At 30.2% G+C, this 19,844-nt stretch overlaps 1 protein-coding gene across 1 annotated transcript in view; it reads right to left on the reverse strand.

Moving 5' to 3' along the window:
* Window positions 1–5,801: 5,801 nt before the first annotated feature.
* Window positions 5,802–19,844, reverse strand: part of LOC129942677 (RYamide receptor) — a 99,212-nt gene continuing 85,169 nt past the window's right edge. The window contains exons 5-8 of the mRNA XM_056051719.1: window positions 11,419–11,487; window positions 11,126–11,357; window positions 7,988–8,079; window positions 5,802–6,165 (exon numbers count right to left, since the gene is read on the reverse strand). Coding sequence (XP_055907694.1) covers window positions 6,127–6,165; window positions 7,988–8,079; window positions 11,126–11,357; window positions 11,419–11,487 — 432 coding nt within the window. The 3' untranslated portion in view covers window positions 5,802–6,126. The remainder of the gene's footprint in view (window positions 6,166–7,987; window positions 8,080–11,125; window positions 11,358–11,418; window positions 11,488–19,844) is intronic.

Raw genomic sequence — 19,844 nt, forward strand, 5'->3', positions numbered from 1 at the left:
ACTCTAACTATCTTTTTCTCCTATTTTTCTTCTTCCAATTCTATTATTTCTATTAATGCATTGTTTTTAAGTCAAATAATATTTTATCGATGAATATTTGTTTTTCTTTTTTCTTTAATTTTATTTAATATTATTTTCCTTTGTATTTTTTTTTTTTATTTTGAATTGTTATCTAAAGTTTAGTCATAGGCTCTCACAAATTTATAAGATATCTGTTATACTGTATAAGCTTTATAAATAAATAAACTAAAGCCGAAATTGAAACTATGACATTACAGGTTAGCTTTGGTTTTGTGAATTTATCTTTAACGATTCATCCTTAAATAACATTGACACTCGATTAGAAGTTAATTAATTTCTTGCGTCTTGCGGTTTTACGTTTTTGAATTATTTCTCAAAAAATGATTATGTAACTCACAAATAACTAAAAATGTATAAAAAATGATTATTTGCAAGTTTATAATATTAAAAGGGCAATGCATAGTTTATAATATGTATATTTGTTCTACATTTTAATTAATAGGTATGAAGTTTGTTTCCTTTTACTTGAGATCAATTAATCCTTTGAAGTTCATTCTGATAATATATTTTGAATGGGTTTGTGAATTTATTGAATTTAAAAAATAAAGCACGTACAAAACATAGTACAGAAACGGATATGGAAAATTTACTCCTTAAATTAACTTCAAATGTTCATCGCCATTCGCTGAAAACAATAACAATTTTAATTAAATAGGAACACATGTGCTGTCGCTTAAGGGTTCCGTGTTATATTTTGAAACGAAGGTGTCTACTATCATGTTGCAGGTTAATTACAGTATGTTTATTGATTTTAACCAATTTACAAAATTTTCATATGCATGTGATGGTCTGGTCTATTTAGTACATATATAGAATACATTAACTTCGGATTCATAGAGTAAAATAGAAATGATTTTCGTAGATGTGCTATAAATTTCGAGGTACTTATTAAAAGACATCAATCAAAGCAGAATAGGTTGGGTTTTGTGGAGGATTATAATTAAAATGCTTAAACTGTTGTAGTGGTTTTATGAACTAGTAAACCCCTACAAAAATGTTCTAACAATATTATTTCGAACTCAAAAGTCAAAAATCAAAGCAAAAAAAATGTTTCTTAATCTGTTATGATACTGATTTTTAAGGTAGGACAGAATCATTAAAGATAAAGATGATGATCCATTTTCGAGAATAGAATTTCTAAAAAAATGATGACATTTTTGATCATTGAGAATTGAGAAAATTTAAAGATAAATTTATCGGCTCATTTATGAAAAAATCGAATTTTCGATTTTAACCCAAAATATTTGTTATTATGTTATGTTATTATAAGTATAATACTGTTATTTTAGCCTTAAAAATAATGAAAAAATATGCCTTACGCAAATCCTTAGTTTCCAACTTTGAAGTCAATCAACCCAATGGTTTGGGCAGTAGGGACAGACGGACGGAATCAGAGGATCCACTTTTTTCTCCTTCTTGATGTCATGTTTGAATGAAATCTCGAGTTCGAAATTTGTACGTATTCAAAATTTGCCATATAGTTCCTACGTGTCGCAACTAAAAAAACATAAATGATGATAGTTATCAACATATTAATTTAAATTAAATTTCATTTTTCACTGTCCGGATTCTAATGGGCCTTGCTATCTCAAAAAGCAATCAATATTTGTTAAATATTAATTTTCTCGGGAACATTTTCTTTGTAAGTAGGAACTGCTTTAACACTATTTATTCTTTTCGTTTGACAATTTCAATTTTGATTAATTTACTCTTGTTTTAATTTGATTCTATTTCATTGAAACATTTTTCATTGCACCTCACTAAGCAAAAAATATCAAAACGTGATCTTTATCTAAACTAATGCGTTTTCTTATGGTTTTGACAAAAAAAATTCAATATTTGACTGTGCGTCCTTTGCAAAAGAAGGGAGCGATGTCATGACACGTATGATGTTGATGTCATAATTTAGTGCTTTATGTTTTCTATTGTGCTTCTTTAAAAGACTTATACTTACATGCATTGCTGTAAGACTGTATTGGTTGCGCTCCTGGTGCTGTTATTCCAAAAGGACATAATCATAGGAATACATCAACCTTATTACCGTCAACGTTGAGAAACCAGGTCCTCATAAATCATAATATTCGAAATTCTGCATGATACTGGACATGACATGGCACTGTGTTGTGTATTCGCTGTCACGTTTCTCAAATTGGTTTTTTAAATCAGTCCTTGTATACTCGCATAATGAATCATTTTTAAAGACACGTAACATGATTTATAATAAATAAAGGTAAAAACAATATTGCGAGAGCAAATAATGCTGTATGCATGACACTGGTTATATTTATATATTTTTAAAATTCAATTTCCTCCTTTTCCTTTGCAATGTCCAATATTGATCGACATTAATTTATTATAATGACAAAGTTCAGTTGAACAAAAATCTATGTAAATAATATTGGCTTTAACTTATAATTTACGATGACGTTTTTAGGACTTAAGATTTGTAGGTACAAAAAAAAACATTGTTCAAGTTCATAGGAAGAACATCATACTTCGTAATCATAGACTTTAAAAGATCGGCCAAAAAAAGATCTGACTTAACAAGTTTTGAGTGATGGTCATAAATAGTTCGTAACACTAATAGAATCAATACTTCAATCAAGTTGAAAAGCCTTAAAAACTGCAATACGATTTCCAGTTGAGGTAAACACAGTCCTATGATATGTCTGTTGTTAAAAACTTATCTTTTTACTTTACTTAACTCAAGCTCTGACATTAAAAAATATTGTTGTTATAGATCTTAAATTGTATTGTATTGTGTTAATGGGTAAAACACCCTTATATTTTAAATTATATATTTTTATATATGAAAATAAAATGTATATTTTAGTGCTATAAACTTTGTACTGAACAAATAATTTTAACTGAGGACATGACAAAGAACACAATATGAATCGGAAATCCAGCCCTATTCCAATAGTTCCGCACAGACTTATTAACTTTTGACAAATTTACGATTTAGGGGGAATATAAGAGCCATAAATCTTATGAAGTTAAGTTTTTTTTTTTTTTAACTAACACTAAAAGGCGTTTCTATACCTTTAATATTCCAAAGATACAGTGTAAGCATTAGGAAAAGAGGGAAGGGTTAGATAGGAGGTGCCGGTGAACATTGCTTTTGAATTTTTGAACATTGCAATGATAGGGAAAGATAGAACGTGGCAAAGCATTCCCCATTCGCGTAGTACGTCTTAAAAATGAATCTCTGTACTTCATAGTACGGCCGAAGTAGGGCTCAAGGGTAAACTGATGGACATTCCTAGAAGCGTGGGTGCAACGGTTAAGTTGTTTAAGGGGAGGAATGCAACTAGAGCAAAGTCCATTAAAATAAAGGTAAAATAGGGTAAGAGAAGAAACTTTACGACAATATTCGAGTGACGTAATCGTGTTGATGATGGTAATGTCACCCATCATTTCAAAAGTTATGTATATAAGTAAAGGTTTCATCTAAAAATTTGTTATTGTTATTAACGTATTCCTCAAAAACCGGGTTTCTGTCAAAAACATCTAAATTTTCTGTTTTTTCTGAGAGAAAAAGCAAATATTTAGAGTGCTAAGAAGAAATCTTGAGTAAGAGATTGCCAATTTGATATTGAGTTGACTTTAAATTCCTATAACTCGTCTTCAATTCCATCTTATTTTTTTCCCTCACATAAAAAGTTTAAGGCTTTCTTAACGTGTTTTTTTTCAACATTGATTTTCTATTAAATACAAAACTTTTAAGATTTTTACAAATTTAAGAAATCTTCTTTAAGAATTGAATTTGCTTTAGATGTTTTAGAACTGAGATTAAAACATGCATTTCAAAAATATAAATTTCTCAAAAACAGCAAAAGTGACACTTTCGTTAAATTAATGGCTATTTGAATTTGACAATGAACGTTTCATGTTTATAAATATAATATAAAAGCTCTGAATCTCAAGATAACTGAAGTAAAAAATATTCCCAGCTAATTTGTTCATATTAATTTATTTTAATTCAATTCTTAAAGAAATTATGTATTATGCATCTCTTTCCTTAAATTCAAAGAACCAAACACTTTTCTCTCTATAATTTTTAAGTTGTGTTGATTCCTTTAAGATAAAAATATTTCCAAAAGGTCAAATGGTAAAATTGAATTGGTCTTCTATAGCATCACCTCCAATCTACGAGTAAGCTGACTGATAGTAATAATAGACTCCCAAAAACTTGATCCAAAACAAATTGAAAAAAAGAAGCTACGCTTCAACACAATTTCTGCGTGAAGTGCACCAAAAAACCTATTAAACTATTGTATCTTAACTCACATTACGAATCCTGTTGGAATCTTTGAATGCTTTCATATGTATGGAGTAGTCCAAATTGGTGGGCTACAGTGTTCTAAAATAGTCTAATAACTAAAGCTGTCACTTTAGCCCTTATAAAATGGGAATGTAAGGTTCAGATACAAATTATGTTGTTTGTGACCCCCCAAATCCGCCCTTGACTATACATGATTGCGATACATCCATTACCATAATTACAATATTATAAAATAATATATAACAGCTTTGTATATAAAATTCATATTATACCATCATGGTGCAGTTTGTTTTTTAAGTTCACACTTGCTGCAATGTGGCGTTGGAAGTTTAATAAACAAAGTTTAAGTCGAAAAAATCTGCACGAACTTATGTCGACGTAGCCACTTAGTGCCGCCCCGTAGAGTCCTCACGATGCACAGTTTGACAATGCGCTCATTTAGCGGAGCGGGATTAAATTAATAGCAATAACAAATATAAAATGTTTGAATATTTTTTTGTTGGCAAAATCTATCATAAATATAGGATTCATTAATTTTTGCTATAAGTCTTTATATACTTTGTGTGTGGAGAGTACGAAAACATGAATATCGATTACAAAAAATGTTATTCTTTTTTTTATGAAATTCATGACATATCCACATATATCTATGTACCGAACAAAATTATCTATCGAGCTCTAAAAGACTTTGATAAACTTTAAAAAATATTCTTAACCTTCATAAGAAATGCTGGTAAAATTGTATTTATATATTTTTTAAAATCAATATATGTTTAAAAATAAATTTAAACTTCAACGATTATTGTAAATTGAGTTATCTGATAAATAAGTAAATTGAGTTATCTGAAAAAAAAACAATCTTATTGTTTATTTTATACATATGTACCTTTACCTTGTATATCGCTTTGTTGATACCAAACACTTACCTCTTAAATGGTAAGAAAACATATTCCGAGGAATATTTTCGTTGCCTCACATTTATCATTGCATTGTTATACCAAGTTTTGTTAAGTTATTTTTTAATTTAATTTTACTTTATTTTATCACCTAAATCAATTTTAAAGTCTCTCTTCGCTAAGTGCGTCATTCAACGTTTTGTATTCCAAAGATTGACATGTAAATTTATTGGATAAAATAATTTGGCGGGTGTTGAAGCGAATAACACTGGAGTTATCCACATCCACATTTACCTTAATATACTGGTAGAAAGTGGAAAATTCCCAGTCATGACGACGATGATGATGTGAAAATAAAAAAAAAAAACAAAGAGGTTCTTTATATAAAATAAATTTGATTTGTTTTAGAAAATTTAAAATTAATATTTTGTTTTATATCAATATTGTTTCCATTCTTAGAAATCGTGTTTTGGTAACGAAACAGTTTAAATTTTCAGGCATAAGAGCAATTTTTTGGGAATTTATAACAATATAGGACATACTCTTACCATGAATATCATTTATTTCTAATGTTACTTCAATGATCGTTATAGGTACCAAATATTTATTTGGTTTCGCGATTTATTTAAACGTTTTAACATATTATTGTGATAAACATAAAAAAGATACACTTTACATCTATCTAACTATAAATTTTATAATGGGTTTTGCTTATAAATAATCTAACATTGACTCTTTTTTTGTTTTATAATATATTTTTTCTTTAGCTTTCATTATGCTTTATGTGATATTTTGGGTTATTGGTTTAAACGTTTACATGCAATTATTTTTTGTCCGTTTGATTTTGAGCATTCTGTTCCACCACTATCTCAGGATTGTTGTTTCCGCACACGAAAATTGGCTCTGAAATAATAACAAATGCAAACAATAATAATGTAATTATTTATTTTACGAACAAACTTCTTAAGATTTTTTTGTTTTAAAATAAGTGCACACTCAAGGGGATATAGCTACCCTTATTATGCAGAAAAAAGAAGAGAGGGTTTGAAAAGAGATGTCAGTGCACATTGGGTTTGAATTCCTGAAAACTGGAGTGACTGGGAAAGACAGAGTGCGATAAGGCATTCCGCATTCGCGTAGGACGGCTAAAGGACGAATCTCTGTATTTAGCAGTGCGACCGAAGTTGGGTTTGAAGGTATACTGATGAGCATTTTTAGAAGCACGAGTATTACTGTTGAACTGTTTAAGGAGAGGAATGCAGCTGGCTATTTATCTAGAGCATAGACCCGTTTAAATAACGTTCAAAAATGCTTGGATGAGAAACTTTATAACGATGTTCGAGCTAAGTAAATGAACTAATGATGATATCAAGCTTTGGATGTATCTAAGACTTGTAGATAACAGCCAAATAAGAAGGGTAGACAAATTTGATGCCTTAGGAAACTCAAACACCCTGCGGTGGTTGGTGACACACATAACGAGAATATCGAGATATTCAATTTCATAGATTCTAGTGCCATCCATGGATAATGGAGAGGGGCGTATATCTCGCTTTAACGATACAAGACAGCATTGGATTTTGGAAGCATTAAATTTCACGAGTTTTTTTATTCCCTATTGCACAATGCTGTTTATATTTATATTTATATTTATATTTATATTTATATTTATATTTATATTTATACTTATATTTATATTTATATTTATATTTATATTTATATTTATATTTATATTTATTTTTATATTTATATTTATATTTATATTTATATTTATATTTATATTTATATTTATATTTATATTTATATTTATATTTATATTTATGTTTATATTTGTATTTATATTTATATTTATATTTATATTTATATTTATATTTATATTTATATTTATATTTATATCTATATTTATATTTATATTTATATTTATATTTATATTTATATTTATATTTATATTTATATTTATATTTATATTTATATTTTGTCATTGCAGTTCCACATCCGGAGAAGAGGGATTTTAGTCTGGAAAGCTAAGAATACTATCGTCAATACATTGGATTAGAAGTTGCGGAATGGGAAAGCGTGTTGGAAATAGAAGAGAGCCCTGTGGCACACCAGTAGTGGTTTGTGGTTTTGTGGTTTTCAGACTTAAAATATTCAACTGAATGTGAAAGAAAAAATGGAGCAATATGTAAACCAAAACTTTGAATTTCACCAAATTATTACTGAATTTCTGCCGAACCATATTTCATTGATCATGAGAGAAACATACATTTAAACATTGATCGCTTCGATGAGTGAAGTTTGAATGGGAGTCAAGTTGAGCTCTTTATACCGTGTTAAAAAAAGAAAGCCAGCCAAAAAGTATTTTTTGTTTTCATAACAAATTAAATCTCCAAAGGGCGATCACATTCAGTTTTTGAATCATATTAAAAATATATAGATGAAGATTATAAATCAGCATCAAAAAATAACTCTTGAACGTTTTTTTTTATACTGAAAGCATAAGATTTAATGTTTTTCAAAACCTCATCGTAAACAAAGTGAGGCCATAAAACCCTTTGAAAAAAGTATTATGTACCTGTCTCTTGCATCAGAGAACAAGATTAATTCTGTTTTGTATGGCAGTAAGTAACTGATGAGCTCTCATGCCATTGAAATAAAAATATCTTTTAACTTAAAATAAACTCATTGCTTTATTTAAAAAAAAATCCATGTTTATTTAACTTACCGCTTGCATAGAATTATTCCTAATCTTCTTTCTTGTGCTTATGTATGTAGTACAAGTATTTACACGTTGTAGTTGAAATGTGTATTCATCACCTGAAAATGTATATATTTCATTCATATACAAAACTTTTAATTTCAAAAATAAGTACAAATAAATAATATCTGTTTATATCGCAAAATGAAGCACATTGTTAAATATTTGTATGCTTCAATGTTTATTTTAAATCTTCAAGAATATTATTTTAGAGTGACATATCGCATAATAATAAAACATGAAATCATCGCCAATCGATGTCCCAGCTTTCAAATTGCTATATCCTTATATAAGAGTAATCATCGTTGTACAATAAATAAAGTCCTCCGCTATCGACATTTTGCCAATAAAAGAAAAAGAATTTAATTTGTCGTGCTGTTCCAGTATGGTTCAACTTGCACCTATCCTTCAAGTTAAACCGTACTGGAAAAGAACGACAAATCAGATTCTCTTTCTCGTTTTACATTTTAATCATTCATTTTCACAATCTCAAGTAATTCTGAAGTTGAAAAAAATTTTAAAACGTCTTATTAATTTGAAATTGGTGTCTATTGATCATTTAATAAAACAGTGCGACCACGTACACACATCGAAGAATGTATTGCCACAGCTATTGTTTTTAAGAATAAATTACATGCCTACTTACAAAAAAAAATATAAAATATGATTTAAAATACAACAACTTTTCATCATTTTCAGTACAGGCAAATTTTAATGGTTTAATAAAAGTCCAGTTTTTCACGGAAAAAAGTGTTCGCACACTCTATAATTTCTCACCAAAAATGTACTGTTCTTAGAAATTTCCAATATTTTTTTACTATCGTATAGCTGCTCATTTAATATTTATAAGTCGTTTTCAAGTATCTTATATTTATTATTATTGGAAACAAATAAAAATCGAAGTTAAAGTAGTTTTGCCTATTTAAAAAAAAAATTATAAACAATTGTTGAAAAAATGCCAAGGAAAGATAAATCAATTATGAATAGTGAAAGAAAAATAATTTTAGATCTGCAATCGAAAGGAAAATCATTTTCTGAGATCGGGGGTATTGTCTACAGAAGCCGTTATACTTTGCAGCATTGTTAACCGGTTAAAAGATGCAAACAGCTCAATAAAATAATAATAATAACGAAAATGAAATAATAAATGAGTTAACAAGGAAAGAAGGTCTATCGTAAATTCTATACAAAAAATTGAAAAGTCACGTTCTCTGAATAAGCGGCAGATATTTCGGAACAATTTGGGAAAACGATTTCGAAAAAACACGGCCAAAACCGTAAAGCGTATGGAATACGCAAAAGCCTACGTGAATAAGTAATCAGACTTTTGTCACAAAATTATACTTTCCGACAAAAGCAAATTAAATATCCGAATGATCCGAAACATACTGCTCATGTGGTCAAGGAATGGATCTTCTACAATACTTCTTATACTCTCAAAACACTGCCACAGTCTTCAGACATGAATCCCATTGAACATCTTTGAAATGTGTTTAATAAAAGAATCAGAAAACACGCTATTAGCAGTAAATCTCACTTAAAAACAATGCTTGCTGATGAATGGTCCAAAATTGGTCAAGAAACAACCAAAAATCTTATTTATTCGATTTACAATAGACTCAAAGAAGTCATTAACTAGCTATTAATTTTGTTTCTTTATTCTTAAAATTTCTTAATTTGTGCCAATACTTTAGTTAACAAACATTGTTATAAAGACTTCAAAAGAGGCAATGAAGTTGATATGGTTTAAATTGACTCAGCAAAGCTCTTAACAAAATGTCTTACAGTGTAATAGTATTTAAAGTTTCATCTTTGGGGTTTAATTGCCCTTTTCTTTAATTAATTACTTCTTATCTTAGAAATCTTGAATATAAAAATTATATTCTAGTCGCTACTGCCCCTCCCCAAGGTATAGTCATTTAAGCCCCCCCCCCCTTTTTTCTCTTAAAATCAACCTCTACGGGAGTTTGCGTCTCAAGTTTGACCTTCATATCAAGCCATACATGTAATATATCAAGAGCAGAAGATATCCATCGACGACGATTACATCACTTTTGATGTTAAACCTCAACTCATAACATAAACGTAGAGAAATTTCTGACATACTTTTAATGCATCTTTCAATAATCTGGTTCAGTTGACTGCTTTCCTCTTTTAACACTAACACCCATTTTCTGAAAAACCTTCGCCTTTTCTATTTACCAACACACCACACTTCCTATGGCTTTAATAAATCCTGACCCGAAACCAGTGGTTGGCCAATTTAAATCTAAATTCATTTTAACTAAATACACACCTATAACCTCAAACTCCTTTTGTACCACTACTCTGACTTATAGTCACAAGTTAAGATTTAAGTTAGTTTTAAAGTTCAAAAGGGTGTTTCTCAGAAAATATAACTTTGAAATTGAATAAGATAATAATGAATTTTTAGAATGTAAATAAGCTTTACTTTAGCCGAATGATAATTTTCTGGTAATATTATTTGTTAATTTAATATGATTTTTGGCATATGACCGCAACGGTTAACATTCATGACATAACATTTATGGACGTATATCGGGAATAACATACTAATGTTTTACTCTAATTGGCCAATCGTTTCAGGCTTATTCGTAAGACTAGGGAGTTAAAAAAGTCAAATTATAGGGTCCGTAACGTGAAACGTACAAACTGTTTTCCGCAATAAACTAATTGTGTCACGAGCGGTGTTTAATGTTGCAACATCTTTATGAAACCACAGCTTCTGCACATCATGGTTGTTCATTTCGATAAACGAAAAAGTTACTAATCATGACTTTATAGCCGTCACCCTTGATTCTAGCGTGCCTTTTTTAAAGAAGTACGGACTTATTGTAATAAAAACCTTTAGGCATCAAAAATATATCACTTGGCAACTAATAAAATGGCCACAAGGTAAAATAAAGTTGCCAAACTTTATGTTTTATACGTTTTCAAAAAACACCCATTACTTGAATTTCTTCTTACTCTTTAAAAGCATAAAATATAAATAGGAGGATTTTTGGGGCCTTAGATTTGCTTAATCCACCCAAGATCAAGACTTATTCTTCATAAAAAAAAAATTATATAAGTTATAACACTCACCATGTCCCTCGAAACTTCTTTCCGATCCCCGTTGGTATCTTCTCATGCAACAGCACCTTCGTAATCCAGGAATCTTATAAATAATCTGCAAAAACCCACCTCTAAACCTTGCATTCATATAGCAGTAAATTATAGGATTGTAACAGCTATGTGACATTGCTAGCCAATGGAATGCGAACCAGAAATACGGAAGTGGAGTCCATTCGATGAAGCTTTCGTCGTTTAAAAGGAGCTGCAATCAGATATGTTTAATTAAATCTTATTGTGCTGTTAACAGGGCTTTTTTTATTTACCACTAATATATTGAATGGAAGCCAGCAAATTGTAAAAACTATCACAACAGTAACCATCATTTTTATCATCTGCAAATAAATTTAAAATAAGCGTTAAATTTTACGATGAGTGAAGAGTAATTATTTAAAGTATATATTTTTTATGGTATCGGCCTTTGATTATGGAAAGTTAAGTTTTCTGTTGAAGTTATTTGTTTCGGTTGACGAAATTTTCATTTTCATAATTGCATATATTGCAGTGCGGTAAAAAAATGGAAATATTTAACCTTCTTAGATAGGAAAAAAAACTTCATTCTTTCCACAAGACCACCAGGTTTACCACAGATACTTAAGAGGTTTTTCGGGAAAATCTCGAAAGAGAAAATTTCATGGTAGCTTAGGACAGGATTAACTCAATTCCCAATTCTCTAAATAATGAGATGCGACACTGATAAATTCCCATTGGTAGTAGCTATTTTTAAACAGAATTTTTATAACAAGTCAATCTTATCATTAACAGAAAATATTGGAACGTAGATATGCAATATTAAAAACCAAAGTTTAAGCTCATTTATGAAAAGATGTATTCTAGGAGTTAAATCAATTTATTTTTAGAGGAAAGCACTGTTTTTAAATATAACCAAATATTAAGAACCATATATCATATAACAGGAAACAACTTTCCTTCAATTGTTAATAGCTAAACAAAGTAATAATAACAATTTTGTTTTATAAAATGAAAGGAATATGACGTCACTTGTTTTGTCCGTTATCAAGATACAATTTTAACAGTTATTTTTTTTTGTCAAAAATTTAATAAATGACAACAACAATATTTTGTTAAGAATTAAACAATTTAAAACGAAATACTTTGATTTTTTCTGGAGATATTTGAGAAGAAATCCTTTTTTACCAAATTTAAGAAGTATTTTCGAAAAGTTTTTTTTTAATTAAAAAATAATTGTCCGGTGGATTTTATTAAATTCATTACTTATATTAATAACAATATTTTGTATATAAAGTAGTCATTTTGGAAGCAGTAAAATCAATTTTTACCAATTTCAAGAAGTCACTTTGATTTTTCTAGAAACTTGATTTTTCTAGAAACTTTACCAAATGTTTAAAACGTTATTCTTCGTTATATAAAATTATTTTCAAAAGATAATCGTGCAAGGCAAATCTAGTCTAAATGTTTGTATAAAAGCAATAAAAAAGAGGCTGGAGTTCGACCCACACTGATAACTTCCCATCCCGTCGGTCGATTTGTCTTATTTAAAAATTTGTCTATATGTACCAATTTTTACCAAATTTGTGTACTATTTTTTGTAGATTTTATTTTATTGAATATCGAAAATAATTTTTTCTGTGAAATAAATGAGTTCGAAGCCAATATTTTTAATTTTTGAGTCCAAAGTAAATTTTAATCAAGTTTTAGAACTGTTTTTAAAAAACTGTCAATTCAATTTTTCTCAAAATTGTATCGAATGTAAAAACAATTTTAAATTTAAGTTAAAATATTTAAGTTGGAAGCCATAATCCCAAATTTTTGAAAAGATATTTGAGTCGAAAATCAATTTTTACCAACTTTTGTAAAATTTTGTTAAGGGTTTTAATTTCTTATAAGAAAAATGTCAATTCGATTTCTTTCAAAATTTTACTGAATGTTGACAACAATATTTTTTGAAAGATAAAAGTAGTTTAAAGCCAATATTTTAAAGTTTTGAAGCTATTTATGTCGAAAGTCAATTTTTACCAAGTTTTATTAATTTCTCAAAATTTTTCCTAATGTTGAAAATAATATTTTGAGGACATAATTTCAAATTTTTGAAAAGATATTTGTGTCGAAATTCAATTTTTACCTACTTTGAGTAATGTTTGCTTAGGTTTTTATTTTTTTGTTAAAAAAGTGTCAGTTAGATTTCTCTCAAAATTTTATCAGACATCATTCTTCGTTGCACAAAATTGTTTTCGAGATAAAATCATATTTTAGTTTTAAAAATTTTCAATACATTCCAAAAATGTAATTGTTTTTTATCACGTTACAATATATGATATAAAATTTAATTCAAGTCTCTAGCATCATTGGTTCATGAAATATTTATGGTTAACCAAAATGTTCACGTTTTTTAAACTGCTATGGTAAAAAAAACTACACTCAATTTCCTTGAGAGCAAAATTTATTTGAAGTCGATATCTCTATTGGTTCTTGAGCTATGGACGACGAAAAAAAAACGTAGCGACCGTACATACGTACATACGCACGCTCAGACATCTTTCTAAAATATTTGTATGGCGATTCTAGGGACCTTGAAACGTCCAGAAATGTCAAAGTTTTCAATTTGACAAATCGGACTTAATACAATAACTTTCTATGGGAAGTTAAAAACTTTTATAAAATTCGAATAAAATTGGTAAAAGCCGGTATTCGACTTAGAATCTCGTTAACAAACACATATTTGGAAATCAAACATATTTCATCATATCCAATATTGTTGGTACTTTTTAGCAATTTAAAAATAATTCAATTCACAACTTTCTTACAATAACACGGAAACAAAAAAAAGCAAAAAACTGATTAGAAATGGTTCTCTACTCAAGTATTATGAGAACAAAGGAAGATATTGACTTCATATTATTTACCTCACACCAAATATAGTTATTAATACTCGTATTTTGTTAAAGTTTTTAACAAGACAAAACTACAGACGGGATGACGCATCCAAGCTCTTCTCTTTAAGTTTATTTGCTTTTTCAGAAAAACCATCAATTGATTTTTCTTCAAAACTATGTGTTGCAAATGAAAAATACTTTATATAAAATCTACTGTTCTAATTATATATGATCACTTATGTTTTGTAAAATATGTTTTGACTTTGAAATAAAATTTGTATTATTCTGTTTTTGTTCAACGTACGAAGAAGTTGTTTAATTTAAAAAAGGAAAACTCTAGAAATATTCTTCAAGGAGACGAATATTTCATCAAAGTTGCCAGAAGAAATTTGGAGTGGCGTAGACAAGAATTTGTCTCATTTGCGCGTTTTTGGATGCATTGCTATGGTTTTAACGCCTAAGGAAAAACGCAAGAAATGGGATTTGAAATCCACAAAGTGTATTATGGTGGGATATTCCGAAACAACTAAAGCCTATAGATTATATGACCCAATCCAGAGACAGCTACTAATAAGTCGTAATGTTACATTTATAGAAAATGAAATGTATTTCCCAGCAACAGAAAAATCTGAACAATTCAACCAAGAACAAACAGCAAAAAATCAAGATTTAGTGGAAAACTGTTATGAAAAAGAAGGAAATCTTGATTCTGTTAAATTAGATTTATCTAGTACTTCAAACGCATATGTTATACCACCTCAACCAAAAGAAATACCAGGACCAACAGAAAATAAAGAAATAATTATTCGTCGTTCTGAAAGAATTCGAAACCAAACAAAAAGGAGTAAATGTGTTAGTTTTTTGGCTGATAACGTTCACTGTGACGATGATCCAGAAAATTATTATGAAGCCATAAACAGTGAAAACGCAAAAAAATGGTCAGAAGCAGCAAAAGATGAAGTTAATTCATTGGAAGAAAATAAGACATGGACTATAGCAGATCTACCAGAGGAAAGAAAGGCTTTAACAACAAAATGGATTTTTAAGACCAAACGAAATGAAAAAGGTGAAATATCGAGATACAAGACAAGACTTGTAGCACGAGGATGTGGACAACGTAGTGGAGTGGATTATCAAGAGACTTATTCACCAGTTATTAGATACAACTCGATGCGTTATCTTTTATCATTAACACTGAACAAAGACTTACATATTGATCACTTAGATGCAGTAACAGCCTTTTTGCAAGGTGATCTTGAAGAGGAGATTTATTTAAAAGCTCCAGAAGGTCTCGATATACCAGAAGGTAAAGTCTTAAAACTTCACAAGCCAATTTACGGACTTAAACAATCGTCAAGAATGTGGAACATGAAGTTAACTCAAGTATTAAAACTATTTGGATTCAAGCAGTTGAAAACAGATCAATGTATTTATGTTTTTGATGAAGGTTCTGAAGATTTTTTAATTTTGATGGTATACGTAGATGACATTTTTATACTTTGGAAAAATGAAATTTCAAGAAATAAATTAGTAGAACATCTTCAAGAAAATTTCAAATTAAAAGTGCTTGGACCAGCAAAGTCTTTTTTGGGACTACATTTAGAATATGATTTTAAGAAAAAAATATCAATAAATCAAAAACAATACATTTTAAAAATGCTTGAACGTTTTAGCATGCAATCATGTAATCCAGTTAGTACACCCTTAGATTCCAATGTGAAATTGAGCAAAGAACAAAGTCCCTCAACAAAAGAAGAAGAAGAAGAAATGGCTAAAATTCCCTACCAAGAGTTAATCGGAAGTTTGTTGTTTGCTGCACAGTTAACTCGTCCCGATATATGTTATGCAGTAAACCTACTCAGTCGTTTCAACAATAACCCCGGACATGAACATTGGAAGGCAGCTAAACGTGTGTTGCGATACCTAAAAGGAACAATTGACTACAAATTGAACTATTTCAAGTCAGAAGAATTTAATGTAAAAGGTTTCTGTGATGCTGACTATGCCAATGATCCAGATGAGAAAAAATCAATCACAGGTTACGTGTTTCTCAGTCAAGGTGGAGCGATTTCTTGGGGATCTAAAAAACAAACAACTACAGCATTATCGACCTGCGAAGCTGAGTATATGGCTTTAGGATCCTCAGTGCAAGAAGCGTTGTGGTTAAGAGGTCTTGAAGAAGAAATTTTTAATACAAACCTAACTCCAACCAACATTTTTTGTGATAATCGAGGAGCGATTGATCTTGCTATGAATGAAGCTTATAGACAACGTACAAAACAAATTCAAGTTCGTCATCATTTTGTAAGAGAAACGAATATTTCATCACTATGATTATTTAGTATGACGTCAAATTATAAAATACAAAAACTTTTTTAATAAAAATTAATAAACATAATAAATTGATTACTGCAGGAATAAATTATTGTATATCAACCATTTTAGTGCTGTACATTATTAACATTGCTTAAGATATATTTCATAATATTAAATACATTTGGTGACTAGTTTTTTGAGGTTTAATTTATATGTAAAGTGTTATGTTTACACTATTATTACATAATAAATCAATTAAAAATGTTCGTACACATTTGATCCATATTCAATATACATTTTTAACAAACCCATTGTATTCGATATTTTTCAGTATGTGGGTTAGCAGTACGGATTATCTTTTCCATTGAAAAAGCGTTTTTTTTAGTAGCAAAAGGAACTGCTAACGATAAATTAAAAAATATGCATGTATATGGTGGAAAGCTGTTCGCGATGAGGGAAATGATGTGAAATTATCATGGTAAATATTTTCAGTCTTTTAATAAAAATATGTTTTAAATTTTAATGAAAACAAAAATCGAGTTAATTAAATATAAACAAACCATTAAACTTTGCATTGTGAAATCAATTTTTGTATTTGTAGCTTGTGTCTTTGTTTTTATTTTAGTATGTATGAACCAATGACCAAGAATTATAATGTCTGCTTTTACCTTTTATGTAAGCAGATGAAACAACAACTAATTTAAAAGGATTGTTGTTCATAGAACTAATGAATGTTTAAAGTATTTCAATATGCAAATTAAGGAAACATATGTTTAAATGACAAAAAGTAGTTACATGCAAATGTTGAGCTCTGAGAAGAAGACTTTGATGTTTTTATAATGTCTATGGACATATTGACTGTTTAAGAATGAACGTTTTTTTAACTTAGTTTTGAAGAAATGGACATTGTAACGGCAGAACGACTGAAATTAAGTCTCTCATTTCGCTTTCCCAATTATTGTAAAGTGCTCCAGGAAGAACTTTTGGCAATAAAAGAAGTCTTGTCCTGGCTTCGAGAAAACGTGATATCAACATCTGATATCCGTATTTTTTCAAATAGTCAAGCCACTATCGAATGTCTGGACTCTGTGTCTACAAACTCTATAACAGCCCATAACTGTCAATTATCTCTCATAGATATGGGCACAACAGTTAAATATTCACCTTTGCTGGGTGCCGTTCCGGAATTTAAAGTGCTCAAGGTGCTTGCTATCTCTAAGCAGATCGCATATAAGCTCGACAATCGGTGTTATAACCGGGCGCATTTTAATAGGAAAGCACGCCCGGCTAGGCGTATTCTCAAATGACTTTTGCAGAAGGTGTATGGATTAGGATGAGGAAGAGAAGGAAGCAGTTATTCAATACTTCTGTTCATGCACTGCTAGCTCATAAACAAATCATATTAGAAAGTAAAACCCATTTCAATAAAGGAAATGCATCGACAATTGGAGGTCACCGTCCTAGCATATCATCGCAGGATAGCTTTTAAGTTAGAGCACTAGTTTAAAATTTTATTGTGAAAATAGATTTTGACCAGTGTTGGTAAGTTATGCTTGTAGTTGAAAAAAAATCTATTAAAAACTGGATCGGGTTTATGCTAAAACAAAGATAGATTAATGTGAACTAGGTGCTTCAGAGATCGAAGTATAAACATTTAGAGGAAAACTTCAAGAAGGTGTACCCTCAAATATATAAAAGGAGGACAAGAAAATATAAGCATAACAGGAGCGAAGGTATGCACTTCAGGAATGGAAGTATTACTCAATCTTCTAATACTGGACTTTTATGTTAAGGAGATTACTTCAAACAGCGCATCATTACGTAGGGAACAGCAAACAATGTATGCGAGAACTGCCTGACTCCATATGTCAGAATTTCAATAAACTCTTTAGTGCTATCTTCCCTGATAGAAACGGATTTGTGAACAATGTCCCACACATAAGTGAGTCTACAATATCCATATATACTTAAGGCTCGAAAACTGATGCTGGAGAAAGTGCAGATTTCTTTTCTGAAACTCCCCGATTAAAGCAATGTCTTCAAAACCGAGGTATTAGCATTGACAAGTGCTGCAAAACTGGTCTGAATGATGACGATATCACCAGCTGATATAACCATTTATATGAATAGCCAATTAGCAATAAAAGCTTGTAAATTACTGGCGCCAAGTACTGAAGGTTCTTAGTTCACAGTATAAAATTAGACTCATAGATCACGACCCAAGGTGCTTTCGTCCGCTTTTGTCATAGTCCATGTTTCTGCACCATATAGCAGGACGGGGATGATAAAGGTCTTATATAGCGACACTTTCGTCCTTCAAGAGAGGACTTTTCCACTCAATTGCTTTTTTAGCCCAAAAAAACAGGGGTTAGCAAGAGTTATTTTTCGTTTGATCTCAGCGCTAGTGTTGTTTTCTGCGATTACGGCGGAGCCTAGATAGACGAAGTCCTTGACTACCTCAAAGTTACGTCCGTCGATGTTGACGTTTTCACCAAGACGTCGGTGTTGTAGGCACTTTCTTGACGACAGCATGTACTTTGTTGTGCCCTCATTAACCGTTAAACCCATTTTTGCCGCCTCTACCTCAATACTCACAAAAGCCCCATTGACATCACGCTGCGTTCTTCCGATTATGTCAATGTCATCAGCATATGCTAGTGATTGGACAGACTTTTCAAAGATAGGTAGTGCATCTAGTGTTGACGTGTGAGCTCTGCACTATTCTTTCAAGCACGATGTTAAAAAAAAACTAGACATGGCTCTATACAGCTTGTCCTTGAAGATGCTGTCATATGCGGCTTTGAAATCGATGAAAAGATGGTGGGTGTCGACTTGGTGTTCTTGGGTTTTTTCCAGGATCCGCCGTAATGTGAATATTTGATCGACTGTTGACTTTTCTGGTCTAAAACCACACTGATAAGGATCTATCAGGTTGTTGTCGATGGGCTTTAGACGTTCACATATTACGGCAGTGTATAAACTCACGTGGACAAAAAATCTTTACGATTACTTGTGGGTATATTAACAGTTCACAACCTGTTGGATTACCATAAACAAAAAATGGAGCTTACCACCGATGGCATGTGGAAAGGCTGCAATGATGAGGAAGATACAGCTCACTTCTTATGGCACTGTATAGCACTATGCCACACTAGAACAAATTCTTAGGCAGACATTTCTTCAATAATCTTGAAGAACTTGTAGGCATTTTAGGAAGCCGGTTTTATGCTTTATAAAAGCCTTTTTATGGTTAGAACAAGAGAATTCATAGACATAATAGGTTTTTATATTTTATTTTGAGGCAAGTTAAATACTTCGCGGTATCACAGTGCATCAACATAGATCTAAATGTGGCGATGTCGTCATAAATCGTCTGCCCATTTACTTTACCTAAACCAAAGTACTTCTTGAGTACTTTTACTGGAAAGCGTGATACTGCCAAGTCTTTTAAAATCAGTGATAGGTAATTAAAAATTTAATTGTTTGACAGGTAGATTACATACTAAATATTTATATAAATA

This window comes from Eupeodes corollae, chromosome 1 (genome assembly GCF_945859685.1).
Source record: "Eupeodes corollae chromosome 1, idEupCoro1.1, whole genome shotgun sequence".
In the NCBI taxonomy this organism is placed as follows: Eukaryota; Metazoa; Arthropoda; class Insecta; order Diptera; family Syrphidae; genus Eupeodes; species Eupeodes corollae.